This window comes from Cebus imitator, unplaced genomic scaffold (assembly GCF_001604975.1).
Source record: "Cebus imitator isolate Cc_AM_T3 unplaced genomic scaffold, Cebus_imitator-1.0 Scaffold457, whole genome shotgun sequence".
NCBI lineage: Eukaryota > Metazoa > Chordata > Mammalia > Primates > Cebidae > Cebus > Cebus imitator.
Window position 1 is genome coordinate 1,376,215 of NW_016107772.1, and position 14,007 is coordinate 1,390,221.

The 14,007-nt window shown below is 40.2% G+C and overlaps 1 protein-coding gene across 7 annotated transcripts in view; it reads right to left on the reverse strand.

Moving 5' to 3' along the window:
- The window catches only part of KBTBD12 (kelch repeat and BTB domain containing 12), a 69,696-nt gene extending 59,987 nt beyond the window's left edge, over positions 1–9,709 (reverse strand). For 6 of the 7 annotated variants that reach the window (XR_005197318.1, XR_005197319.1, XR_005197320.1 and 3 more), the window contains exons 1-2: positions 9,402–9,708; positions 1,382–2,563 (exon numbers count right to left, since the gene is read on the reverse strand). Coding sequence is in view for 2 of the 7 variants with exons in the window: in XM_017511954.2 (XP_017367443.1) it covers positions 1,382–2,451 (1,070 nt within the window). In the remaining 5 variants the exon portion in view is untranslated. Of the gene's footprint in view, positions 1–1,381; positions 2,564–9,401 lie in introns of all 7 variants that reach the window. The other variant, XM_017511955.2, reaches the window with a different exon arrangement.
- Between the last annotated feature and the right edge of the window lie 4,298 nt (positions 9,710–14,007).

Here is a 14,007-nt window from a genome sequence, read left to right on the forward strand (position 1 = left end):
AACATGGTGAAACCCCGTCTTTATAAAAAAAAAGAAAAAAATCTGATGGCAGAATTGTAGACTATCTTGAGGAGGAAGAAAAAGAAGTATATAACCTGAGGTACTGGGTCAAGAGGGTCTAAGATGGAAAGAAGGGCACCCAACCAACAGCAAGTGTAAAACAGGTGGCATGGACCTGTGAGAACCACGTCAGGAAGCCAAGGTTTCCTCTTCCTGTGGGGGTCTGCTCTGCTGACTCAGTGGTCTCTCCCTGATAATGCTGAAGAAGCTGTTCTTGTGGCTCAGGGACATGCTTGGCCACCATGGGCACAGGTCTAGGTCACTCAGCCAGGGCTCCGCATTCCCTCTCCTATCACTACTAGGGAAAATTAGACAGGTCTTCAAAGTATGAATGTGGAAAAGGGACAGGCCTGTAGCTTGAGACAGATAATGTAATGCTAGGAGATGACAGAAAAATAATAGACCTCTTTATCCTCTCTTTGGCCCCATCTTCACTGCTAAGAATTACTTTCTGACTGAAAAGTCTAAACAAACCCTGGTAAAAGAGACCTGAGAGGAGAAAAATATTGAAGGCAAGTTTTACTATCTAGTATTTATTCCATGTGCACATTTCTCATTTTCTGGCTTAGATTTAAGTGCTAAATTCTCATTTAATATTGGCTGAATAAACAGTAAATAAATGTATGTGTTCTTAAAAGCAAAACCTAAATGAGACGCTACTTCCTAGCAGGCATTCTTTCCTCTCCCTGCAATTCCAGGATTAAAGCATTCTTAGACTACAAACATTTTACAATATTGGAGATTTAAGCAAGATCCACAAATTAAGGACACAGAATGAAAACTGACAGATTATTAGTAACTTATGGTTAAGAAAAAAATTACTTATTACTCCAAATTTTGAACTAAAAAAGAAATTCAAAGGAGTCAGTGTTAATAAACTTTCCTTCTTGTTATATCAAGATTTTAAAAAACAAAGCAGTATATTAGGCCCTATATATGGAAAATAAAGCTAAGAGTGAAAACTAAAATGGGATCAAAACACACACATTTAACTTATGCAAATTCAACTATATGTTCATTAAAGGAAGAGAAAAAATAATTTAAAAATGTGAGTGATTTCATTAAGTTCTATATATGTTACATTTATATTTATATATATTTATGTATTTTATCTATGCTATATTTATATTTAGAGTTATAGATTATATATATACAAATGTATACACAAGCACACAAAAACATGTTCTGTATACTATTACTATGGGAGACATAGGGTAATTTTGACTACAAGTAATTTAAGACGTGATGACTTTTTGCAGCTCTTCTACTGTTGATAGTATCAAAACAACATAATTAAGCAAATTTGCTGCTAGATACAAACCTATAAATTTCGACATTCTTGTTCTTTTGTCTAGAGAGTTTAGAGGCACTTGCTTCTCCAGCCACAATTATAGTGTTATCTTCCATGACAACACCAGTACACACAGTTCCTAAACCCTCTCCATACTTGGGAGATGAGATGAAATAGGTTTTCCGTGATATAGGATCATAACAAAAACTGGCATCCCCATAGCTCCTATGTCTTGATCTGATTCCTGAAGAATTGTTGCCAATGCAAAGCAGAAGACTGGTAGTCTCCATGCCATAGCGCAGATTTAGAGAGTGCTGTTGGGGTGTCTTGATGGCTTTGAATGCATTTTGAATTATGTCAACGCAATCTGCATCACACAGAAGCATTGTGTTCCTTCTTAAGGCTTGTCTTAAAAAAGAAGGATTTACAAGTTCCAATCTGACTTGCTTCAAAAGCTCAACAAGATGCTCTGTACGCAATTCTTTGTTATGATTTACCCATCTCAGAACTAAGTCCAGAATGCTCTCTTCTCTGGATATGTTGAGATCATCTGATTTAATAAGTGTCAAAAATTGGTGCACTTCAATTTCTAGTATTTCTTCATGTAAGCTCACCTCAGCAAAGTGCTGATATAAATATTTCTTTGATTGATCAGATAAATCTTCAGCTCCAATCTGCTTTGCAAAATAATAGATACCTAAACAGTTCGAAGCATCCATGTGGTCCATCATATATTTTTGACACACACTGAAGACTTCTTCCATCTGCATAAAATAGGCAGCCATAGCTACAGTCTGTACATTGGCATTATTGATATCCAAAGCTGCATTGTACATGTAATTTAATAACACTGCCACACTTTCTGCTGTGATGTCATAAAGTATGACTTCCCTTTGATTACATTCAAGTAGTCCACAGGTGAACATAGCTTTGAAATAAGGACTAAATGCAGCCAGGACCAGTCTGTGGCAAGGAAATTTCTCTTCTTCTGCTATGAGTACCACATCAATCATTTCTGCTAATTCTTTCATGTTCTTAATTTGATTCAGTAAATTCAAGCTATGTCGGTATTTTTCTTTTCCCTCCATCTTGCACTCCATGATCTACTCTCCAAAGTTTCCAAATAAGTCTTCTTTAAGTTTAGCTTGATTTCTGAGGGGCTATTTGCATGTCTGATTACTCACGAAGCTACAGAGATGTCAGGAAACATTTCTAAGGAAAGAAAAAAGGCAGTTTTCTTCTAAGAAAAAGTTCTCTATAATTCAGATATGTAGCATTAGTTTTAAAAAGTACTTATAAACAAATATTATTCACTCCAAGCAGAGCAGTTTAAGACAACTACTTCTGTATCTAAAAATATTTTTTTGATTATGTAAACAGTAAATAATTAACTACTATCACAAATTCTCCTATCAGCAGCAGAAGTTTTTCTAGGACTGGAAAGACTTCCCTCCCAACATGTATGGAAAGAGAAGTGATAAACTGGGCACATTTTGCAATTCCATTTCCAGTTACCAAATACAGCTGACCTGCAGGCAGAGGGTATGGGGCATCAGTTAATATTCTCCCTGAGGAGATGCAAAATCTCCCAAAAGGTTGTATGCATCCCCTCCAAAAAATATACCCAACTGTTATAATGGTCAGTCTGTGAATGCATGACTAGGGCCTTGTACTATATACCTTGGAAGAAGAAAAACTGAAAAAAAGTCCACTAAAATTCTGCTCAAACTTTGATGTGGGACAAATAATTCAAAACAGTAGATAACACAAAGATCATATTTACTGGGTTTTGAAAGGCACTGCCAAATGTCAGCTGATGTGAAAAGTCACAATATTTAAAACACACAACTAAATCACCCTAAACTTAGAAAATGCATAAACCCATACGATTTCTCTGTCCTCCCTCCTTGCTCAGGTTTTATTTTTTCCCCATTTCATAGTGGCAGAGACTGAATCTCTCTTCACCTTAAAAAGCACTAGTGTAAGTTTTTTAAAGCTAGCTGTCTCATCTTCATCTTCCCTGGAGAAATGGAAACAGGATGTTTCAAGGAAGTTAATTAGCTGTTTTGATTTGAAAAGGACATTCCTAGAGTCAGAAACCTTAATGTTAGAAGAGGATCTCAAGTGTCTACCTCCAGTTCTAACTTGGCTATAAGCTGTATGCAGTGAGAATAACATTGATGGCAAAAGTTAATACATTTCTAGATTATGAGTAAGATAATATCCTTTTGGGGTGACTATTCTCTACTTCTCTGCTTAAATCCAGCTGAAGAGTTTTCAGAAGTGAAATGGTCCTGTTTTAAAGAGAGAACTGTAATGGTCCTGTTTTAAAAAGAGCATTTGGATATCCCAAGATTCCCAAATATAAATCAATTTCTTGAATAAATATTTACTTGGATGCAGTTTCTCTGTCTCAAAAACATTGGCTTTGACAACAACAAAAAACCATTTCTTTTAAAACAGAAATAACTATTTTAAACATTCTAAAGAAACATTTACTATACATTTAAAAAATAGGCCTATATATTTTTGTTGTATTCCTTCCTTCCAATTGTATTTATTACAAGTTCTGAAAGCTACTCTAATCGTTAGGGATTTATAGACCAAATAAATTTACTGATGAAAATCCAGAAAAATACCTGGGCAGTTATATTAGCCACCACACCTCAAAAAACATTCTCAGTATTGTTCCTTGTACATACAAGGTACATAGAAGACATTGGCATGGCACATGGGGGCTTTAAAGTGAAAAAGCCCTGATTTGGATCCCAGTTTAGCCTAAACCTTGGCTTCTTCATCTGTAAAGTGGGAATAATGTACACAAATCAAGTAGCTAAGTTAGTCCTTGGCATCTAACTGCTCAATAAATGGACATTATTGTTAGTTTCCAGTGATATAGCACAGTAAGCTCAAAGGTTAGGTTACCCAAGCCAAAATCTGTGCTCCTAACCTTTGAGCTTACTATGGGTTTGAAGCCTTGCTCTACTATCTAGCAATAAGAACACGTTCTGTAGCATCTTTATGTTCTAGTTTTCTCACCTGAAGTTTGTTTTGAGAATTTCATAAGAATATTTGGGAAAATTAGATAAGGCCATGCATATACAATATGCAATTTTCCTGGTAAAACTTGCTTGGTAAAGCTGAAGCAGGATATATCTGTACACTCTTCAAATAATAAAAATATTGGGGTACATATACAAACCACTGTGGGTACAGACACAGCTCCTAAATGAAAAGAGCTGATAGTAACTTTCCCTTGTAATGAAGGCAGAGTACATTCTCCTCTCATCAGTAAAACAAAACTGTATAAATGTTCTCGGTGATATAAATGGGAAGCTACTCACTGCTTCAATTTATAGAAGACTGAACTAGTGCATTCATAATAATAGTACCCACAATAATACAGAAAAATAGAGTAGCAAAGATGCATATAAATCATGAGAATAAACTCTAATTACTTTGTAAGTTCAAAAAGCAGTTATACTCCTGTCTACTACATTTCATTTTGAGAAATGAACCACTGTAAATGTTCATGTGGTGCAAAAAATGTCAATTTCTTTAAGCCATGGATGTTTGACAATACTTAATCTTATAATGTTTACATTATCTTTACTATATTATTTTTACTGCTTAAGTTGCTACTTTCTCTAAATAATGGTTGATATATGGCCGTGCCTTCTTTTCTAAGAAACTCTCCATGTTTTGCTGAAGTTTCACTAGTTTAAATTGATAGCAGCACTGTTTGAAATAGCAAAAATTTGGAAATAACTTAAATATCCATTAATAAGAGGTCATATTGTAGTATATTCACTAGATAATATTGTACAGTAAAAAAAGAATGAACTAGATCTACATTTGTACAAATGGCTGTATCTCACAAACATAATAATGGATGGAAAAGACTGTAGAATACATGCCACATACCACTGATATGTTTCTAATATGCAAAACAATATTCTATATTCTAATAGAGTAAATACTGATGTTCAATTCTGACTAAGTATGAGTATTTGGTGAATCTGGTATAGGGCACACAGGAGCTTTTTGTACCATTCTTGGAATTTTTTTGTAAGTTTGGAATTATAAATTCTTTAAGGATCTGTATAACTGTAGTGGAATATAAAGACAGAAAAGGTAATTACAAACACCAAATTCAAGATAGTGGTTCCCTTCAGGAGTTGTGTAAAAAGAGAAACGCAAGAGGGAAGGATGACAAGGAGTTTCAATTATATAAATATTTAATTTCTCCAGCTGTTTGGTGGGTATTCAAGACATACTTTATTATTCTTAATGCCTCTTTGTGTATCTTAAATATTGTATAAGTTAAAAATTTTTAAAAACTGCGTTTGAGTCACTTACAGCTTTTAAGAAACCTAAATGTTGTAAACCATGTGATATATGACTGTGCCTTCTTTTCTAGGAAACTCTACATTGTGGTTGCTGCACTGCTATTGCCATTCACAGATTTACATATGTGTGTGTGTGTGTGTGTGTATGAGAGAGAGATAATAGATACATTATGAATTTTCTTTTTAAGGTGTCAGAGTGTAGGTAGACCAATTTATGAGTGATTGGAAAAAACAAAAGATTATGACCTCCCTATCTAGTCTGGTGAGGACTGCTTTGAAAACTTGTGGTTCTAGCCCTCCCTCTGCCTTAATACCCCTGGTATCAGCCTGTATAGGAGGCAAGGGCAAAATCAATTCCTAATCCTGCTTCAGCAGGAAAAGAAGTTACCGCATTCCTAAACTGGCATGTATTTTTTCCCATAAAAATGTTCAGTATGGTGAGTAGCTTATAATCATGATAGAGTTGATCAACATCAAACCCTGTATTTTTAGCGAGGCAAAAAACTGAAGACAGGAGAAATGACTTGGACACGGCTAAATTCCAGTCTGTTTAAAACTTCCTTCAACAGACATTGGTTGGAAAACCAAGAAACAGTGACATTATGATGTCAGAAAATGATGTCCTAGTTTCAATGTTTAAAACAAAACTGTTTTTAAGGGTAGGACTCTTTTATACATTGGCCACTACTATGTATAAAGTTATTACCCCACATTAAAAAAAAATATCCTAGGCCTGTTTTCACCAATGCCACCCCTCATTCAGGCATTCTGGTACCTACCAACTTTTCCTGCCTCATCTCCAGACTTTCCTTCCTTATATTTTTCAATCTTTGAGTTGTACCAAACTACTCACAGCTCTAATGCCTTTAACATGCTGTTCTGTCTTTACACATGTAAGTCTGTGTTGGAAATATCTCCCCCATCCACCTGAAAAAATACAACTGGGTCTTCAAAATTCAACTCAGATATCACTTCCTCACTAACATGTCCCTTGGCTTCCTTGCTGGTATTGTGAACATTGTGGTTGCGGCACTGCTATTGCCATTCACTTTTGCAGATGCTTGCCTCTTCTCAATGATGAGCACACTGCGGGTAAGGGACTTGTCTTCATCACTTCAGTATTCTTTAAAATTTTTACTTACTTATGTTAGAGACAGGGTCTTGCTCTGTTGCCCAGGCTGGGACCTTAGCCTCTCCCATAGCTGCACCACTACATGTACCACCACACCTAATTTATTTTTATTTTTTTGTAGAGACAGGGTCTTACCATGTTACTCAGATTGGTCTCAAACTCCTGGCCTCAAGTAATCCTCCTGCCCTGGCCTCCCAAAGTGTTGGGACTATATGCTTGAGCCACTGTGCCTGGCCACTTCTGTATTCTTGTCTGTGATGACACCTGGACACAGGAGTTGCTCAACATGGTTTGTTCAGTTAAATTAATGCCTTGCTTAGTCCTAAATTACAAGTTAAGGATAACCTTTTTTTCTTTAGCTTTTATATATGTTAATAAAACACTATATCCAAGATTTTTTCTACATATAAAATTTATTGTGATACTATAAAATATGTATTTGGTGTTTGACCTTTTCCTAACATACAACTCCTAAAATCCTTGGAATCTCCAAAGTGATAAATGCCTTTCTGTACACTAATGAGTTCACTGAGGGCTGGCAGCCACTAGAGCTTCAGGATAAGATCTGGTCACCAGAAAGAACAAGGCAGGATTAGAGAATTGGAACTTTCAGCTCAATCCCCTGACCTCCAGGGAGAAGGAAGGGAGGAGGAAGTAAGTTAAGTTCATCACCAACTAATGGTTCAATCAAGCATGCCTATGTAATGAAGCCTTCATAAAAAACCAGAAAGACAGAGTTTGGAGAGCTTCCAGGACAGCTGAACATGTGGAGGGATCCTGAAGAGCGGTGCACCTGCCTGTACCGCTTCCCCCATATCTCACCCTATATATTTCTTCATCTGTATCCTTGTTAATATCCTTTGTAGTAAACTGGAAATCTTAAGTGTTCCCCCGAATTCTGTGAGCTGCCCTACCAAATTAAACCCAAAGACGGAACCCCAACTTGTGATGGGTCAGTCAGAAGTTCTGGATGCTGGGACCAGTGTCTGAAGAATGTGGTAGCCCTGTGGGACTGAACCCTCAACCTGTGGGATCTGACACTGTCTCCAGGTAGACGGTGTCAGAATTGCACTGAGTTAAAGGACACTCAGCTGGTGTCTGCTGCAGAACTAGGTGACTGGTTGCTGATGGAGAGAAATTCCCACATACCTCTTGGTTAGCAGAGGACACAGATGTTTTCTGTGTTGATTGTTGCGCGAGAGCAGCAGAAAAACAGTTCTGTTTTCTCCTACTCATCAGTGCTTAATGCTTCAAGTTGCTATCCTCTTGTTCCAGTCAAAGAAATCATTCAGAATCATGAAGTGACTCCCTTGCTTTTAGCTTGATGCATTATGATACCCACTTTTCACTTGCACCCTCAAAATTAATTCCCAGTCATCATCTACTCTCTGGGATTTGACCCCATTCTTAAGGAACAACTGAAGCCAGGTATTGGCTTCACTTACGCCTGAGATTACAAATTGGCTGCTCAGTTTTTTGTTCGTTTGTTTTTTTTTGTTTGTTTCGTTTTGTAAATTAGCTGTCAACATGCTAAGCTAAAATATTCCAGCATCTACTGAAAAAAATGAAAAGCTATGGCAACACTGAGTCCTTAATTCCCATGCGGCAATAATGTGCAGGACCTGAGTAGCCAGCTGCCACATCCCAGTTGGCACATCTACTGGGCCCCATTTGCCCTTTGAGACCTGAGTAACAGTCATTATTTGTAATTCTTACGCTGTTGCTTTTCTCTTTCCTGTCTGTTACATTATACTACAGCTATTTAAGTTTGTTACACCCAGTTTATACCATTCTGTCTCCACACCCTATTTTGTTTAAGCAACACCATCTTGCTCAAATCCTATACTTGCCGAGGCTGGTAGGAAATGGCTCAGAACACACACACCACCCTAAATGTACTCTGTACTTCTCACTAACATGAAAAAAGACCTGATCCACTTAATAATAATCCATCCCACACACCAGGCATCCGGTAACAGCCAGGCACATGGATGATAAAGACAAGACTAGTTTTCTTTTTTTTTTTTTTTCTTGCGGAGTTCACAGTTTTGCATTCTCACAGTGCTTTACACTTTTCAAAGTGCTTTAATCCGCATTACAGGTCATTAGTTCCTCTTAAGAATCATTTGGAGAAAATGTGGGGCAATTATTCTCCCGGCTTTAAAGTTAAGAGAGTTGCTCAGGGATGCATTCAGCGTTTATTGAATTTAAACGAACCATTCTAAGTGCCAGGCACTATCTTAGATTCCGGGAAGACAACCAAGAACAGAGAAGTGCCCCTACCTTTGTGGTGCTTACAGTCTAGCGAGGAAGGCACAATAACACATTGGTCAGATAATTCGTTGGATGATAATACTATGAAGACTATGAAGGTGAAGAGCAGAGACCACTGGCCTGGCGGAGATGGCCTGGAAGGGAAGCTCCTGCTGAATCCGACCTGACGCCAGGCACCGGAGGCGACCGGAGGGAAGTCACTTAGAGCAGAGGCTGCAAGTGCTGTGGCTCGCCTGGAGCTGAGGCAGGGCTTGTGACTGCGGCCGCGTACCCCTGGGGCGCTGCCCCTACTTACGGAGGTGTCGCCTGGTTCCGGGCGCAGCCCCACTTGCTCCGCAGGGGCCCCGCGATGGCTCCACGACCTGGCCTGGACGCTCCCGGGTCATAGGGTGGCCAGGCGGCCTGACTGATGGCACTGCCCAATATGGGCCTGTACCCGCTGAGCGATATAAATAGAGGTCCCGCGCCCGGCGGAGGAGGAGGGAGGGCGCTGGCAGCTCCTCCGAGGCAACAGGTGCTGCCCTCGGGTTGGAGGTGGCGCGAGACCGCACCGCCGTAGCCCCGCCGGCCGCTGTGCGCCTGCGCAGGGTCTCCAGCGAGTGTCCCAGACCCTACTGAGCATCCCCCACGGAACTCTGTGCGCCTGCGCAAGGTGTTCCCGCGCTCGCCCATGTGCCAGAGCAACTTGAAGGCCTGCAGGGAGGGGACGAGGATAAGTGTTTAAAGAGGGCTCGGAAATCGGAAAAATGCCAGGTCTCCCCGTTACCCTTTTAAACTTGCAAAAGACCCCGTGTGTTGTCTCACTATGACCCGGGGGTAGGGTTGCCGGGTAAAATACAGGAGCCCAGTTAAAGGTAAATTGAAGATGTACGGGCAGTAATTTTTAGTGTTAAGTATGTCCCAAATATTGCATGGTCAATTCACGTTTAACTCGGTGTTCCAGTTGGGTTTCGTTTTGGTCTTGTACTTTCATTTGCTACATCGGGCCACCCTACCTGAGCCATCCAGCTTGTGATATTTTTTGCCCTACACCTCTCTGAGTGGGAGGTTTCCAGGAGCCCTGAGAAAGGACCGACTTAGCCAGGAATGTGCAGGGATGGGAAGAAGCCTTCTCCTTCCTTAGGTAAGTGTCACAAAATATGGCAGCTGTATTAGGTCAGTTAGCTTAAAACAAAGCAAAATAAAATTGTTTTCAGTGGTGGCAACATAACTTTATTATCTTATTATTATTTTAGCTTTGTAGGTCACAAGTCCAAAATATGTCTCACTGGGTTGAAGTCAAGGTGTCAGCAGGGCTGTGCTTCTTTCTGGGGCTTTCAGTAGGGAATCTGTCCCTGCCTTTTTGCAGCTTCCAGAAACTATCTTCATTCTTTAGCTCATGGCTCCTTCCTCCAGATTCAAAGCCAGAAACTAGGGCTGAAGCTTTCTCACATTGCATCACTTTGACACTAACTCTGCCTCCCTCTTCCATTTTTTTAAATTGTGGTAAAATACAATAACATAACGTTTACCATGTTAATCATTTAAAACAGTCAGTGGCATTATGTTAACAATGTTGTTCAGCCATAACCAGTATCCATTTCCAGAATTTTTTCATAGTCTTAAAAGAAAGTTGGTACTCCTTAAACAATAATTTATTTCTCCCTCCCCTCTAGCACCCGGTAACCTCTATTCTACTTTCTGCCTCTATGAATTTGCATATTCTAGGTGCCTTATATGAGCGGAATCATACAGAGTTTGTCCTTTTTTTTTGGGTGGGTCGGGGACAGCTGGAACAGAGTCTTGTTCTTTCACCCAGGCTGGCATTCAGTGGTTGGTGTGATGTCGGCTCACAGCAAGCTCTGCCTCCCCAGTTCAAGTGATTCTCCTGCCTCAGCCTTCCTAGTAGCTGGGATTACAGCCACACACCACCATGCCTGGCTAAGTTTTGTATTTTTAGTAGAGAGGAGCTTTCACCATGTTGCTCAGGCTGGTCTCAAAATCCTGACCTCAGGTGATCCACTTGCCTCAGCCTCTCAAAGTGCTGGGATTACAGGAGTGACTCACTATGCCTGGCCAGAATTTCTCTTTTTGTAACGGGCTTATTTAACTGAGTATAATGCCCTTCCTTTTTTTTAAGGCTGAAAAATATTTCTCTGTGTATATGTGTGTGTTTATTTACCACATTGAAAACAAAACAGTTTTTATATTGGTAAATAAAATCCCTTTAAATATTTTAGAAGTTATTCATGTCAAGGAAGAATGCTTGCATGCATTTGTATTTACACTTATTTTTTCTTTTTTCCTTTTTTAGAGACAGGGTCTCACTCTGTCACCTAGGCTCAAGTGCAGTGGTGCAATCTTAGCTCACCGCAGCCTAAGTGAACCTCTTGGGCTCAAGCGAACCTCCCACCTCAGCCTACCAAATAGCTGGGTTTGCAGGTGCATGCCTGGCTAATTTTTAATTTTTTTAGAGAGACATAGGGTCTTGCTCTTGCCATGTTGCCCAGGATGGTCTCAAACTCCTGGGCTCAAGCCAATCTCCTGCCTCAACCTGTCAAGCATACACATACCTCCTTACAGTTGTTTGAGGAAATTCATGTGTCCTTTCCCCACAAACATCCCTTGAACCAGTTAGTCCTGATTAGATCCTTCTGCAGCTGTTTCCTTTCCTGCTTCTGGTTTTGTTCACGAGATGTTTCTGTGAACCTAATGAATCTTTCTCAGCTTGCTTTGAAGGCCCTGTTCAATTTCCTATTGGGCTACTTTATTTTACCTTTTTCATTTGTTTCAGGAAGAAGTGGAATATGCTATGAAAAGTCAGGGCTTGGGGTCCGGAGGCTAATTTGGATGCTGGGTCGTATCACTAAGTGACTTTAATTGATTCTCAAAACATCCATTTGCCAAATGATTAATGAAGTATTAATATTTATCAAATGTACTGATTTACCAACAACTTGATTTAAGGAATATATGTCTGGAATATATCATATATGAATATATGCTTTTATTTACCCAACAGTAACTTACTATGCTTTTTCTATTTACTGCTTCTTCCTACTGGGCCTGTCTCTGTCTCTTTCTCTCCGTCTTTCTCTCTCTCTCTCTCTTCTTGAAGTATTTTCCCTTCTCTTTCTTTTCAAAGGTTTATTTTCAGTCTTTGCTTTCTTACAGTGTTGAGTTGTTTCTCTGTATTCCTGTGTGCAGATATTGTTATTTTTATTTAATGTATTCCTTTATTCTGGCCCTTTGAAACTGATCTACCCATGTCTGTCTCCCTTTTATTGTGACTAGACTCTAGATAGCTTTTCCTTGGCACAGAAACCATTTTCTTTCCACATACCCACTCCCACTCCATATCATTCCTACCTTTTCAAGGAAGAATACGCATATCTGAAATAGTACTCTTTACACAGTACAGCTTGGTTCTTGTCTTGAGCCAACTCTATAACTTGGCTGGAGCAGGGTCTTCATTAGACAAACCCTGGCTCTTAAATGAAAAACAAGCAACTTCATTCATCCCCAAAACAGCCTGCGGCAGCACAACAAGCAGACACACCCCAGTGGAGCCAGCTTTCTTCTCTTTTTCTTCCATGTCTGCCCTCTTACTAGCCTGCACTAGTTCTGCTGCTGTATTGTATTGTCTGTGAAGCAATTTTTAAAAAAGTATCAGCTACTTCTTTCCATCCTCCTTCATCATGTATTTCCTTAGGAGACTTTGTTCCTCTAAGCCTTTCCAAAAAGTGAAACTATTCCAGGCTCGTCACCTCAGGGGAGAGTCAGGACAGTGAAAAACAGGGAGGGAATGGAGGAAATGGTCTCCTCATGACACTTTCCATTCCAGAAGCCCAGACCCTTTCCGGAAAGTCATGCATTATTGCCATGTATGAAACATTTGGGAGATGACCTAAATTAGAGCAATGCATCCTCCTGCCATAGCCCCTTCCCCAGCTGAGGAGAGGAGGCAGTGTCTGAAGGACAAGGAAGGAGAGCATAGATTTTCCTAATCTTTGAGGAAGAAGATTCCTGTTTGGCTGGACTAATTGTAGGGACGCTTGTGGGATCTGAGGAGAGAAGGAATAGTTTTCTCCCTTGCTGAGAAGGATCACACAGAGGCAGCCAGAACCCAGTGGGCAGTGATGATTTTATAGTGTGGCTGAACAGCAAGGGCTCCAGACAGCCATTCCAGAGGTGTCCCCAAGGCTCTGATACAGTAGAAAGGGCCACTGAACCAAGGGGACCCATGCACACAACCAAGAACCAAGGACAGTGGATCTCTCTGTGGGTGTCAGTGCAGACAGATGGCAGATATTGAGTTCTAGAAGGATGCTTCTTCCCCTGACTCTGGTGTCTTGGTAAGACCTCCCCTCCAAACTTAGAGGTAACCCTGGGAAAGGGGAAGGGTTGAGCATCCTGGTGGCCTGGAGGCGTCAACTAGAACTTGTTAGCACAGTCAGGTTCTGTTTCACACACACATTAGCTTTTGGACTGTCAAGATGGAAGGCTCGACCTAATACAAGTTCTAGCCTGGAGAATGGGCACTCGTGGAAGTGGGGAATGGTGCCCCTCTGGGGTTTTTCTTTCAACCTTAGTTTCAACATGCTACAAAGAGCACCTTGAAAGACAGATCAGAAACACAAGCTGAACTGATGACCACTATATAATTTGCTCATTCCTTTTGCCATGTCTGTTCACTCTCACCCCCAAATGTGAACTCCTCAAGGACAGGGATTACATCTGTCATGTTCACTGCTATATCCCCAGCCCCTGGAAAAGTGCCTGGCACAAAGCAGGTGCTCAGCAAATGTCAGCACAGTGAATGAACAAGTGAATGGGTCAGAGTCTCAGTTATAGACTGGAATTCATTTTGGCTTGTCTGGGAATACCACCCAACCAGGCTCAGATGTTACAGTCCTGGGAGT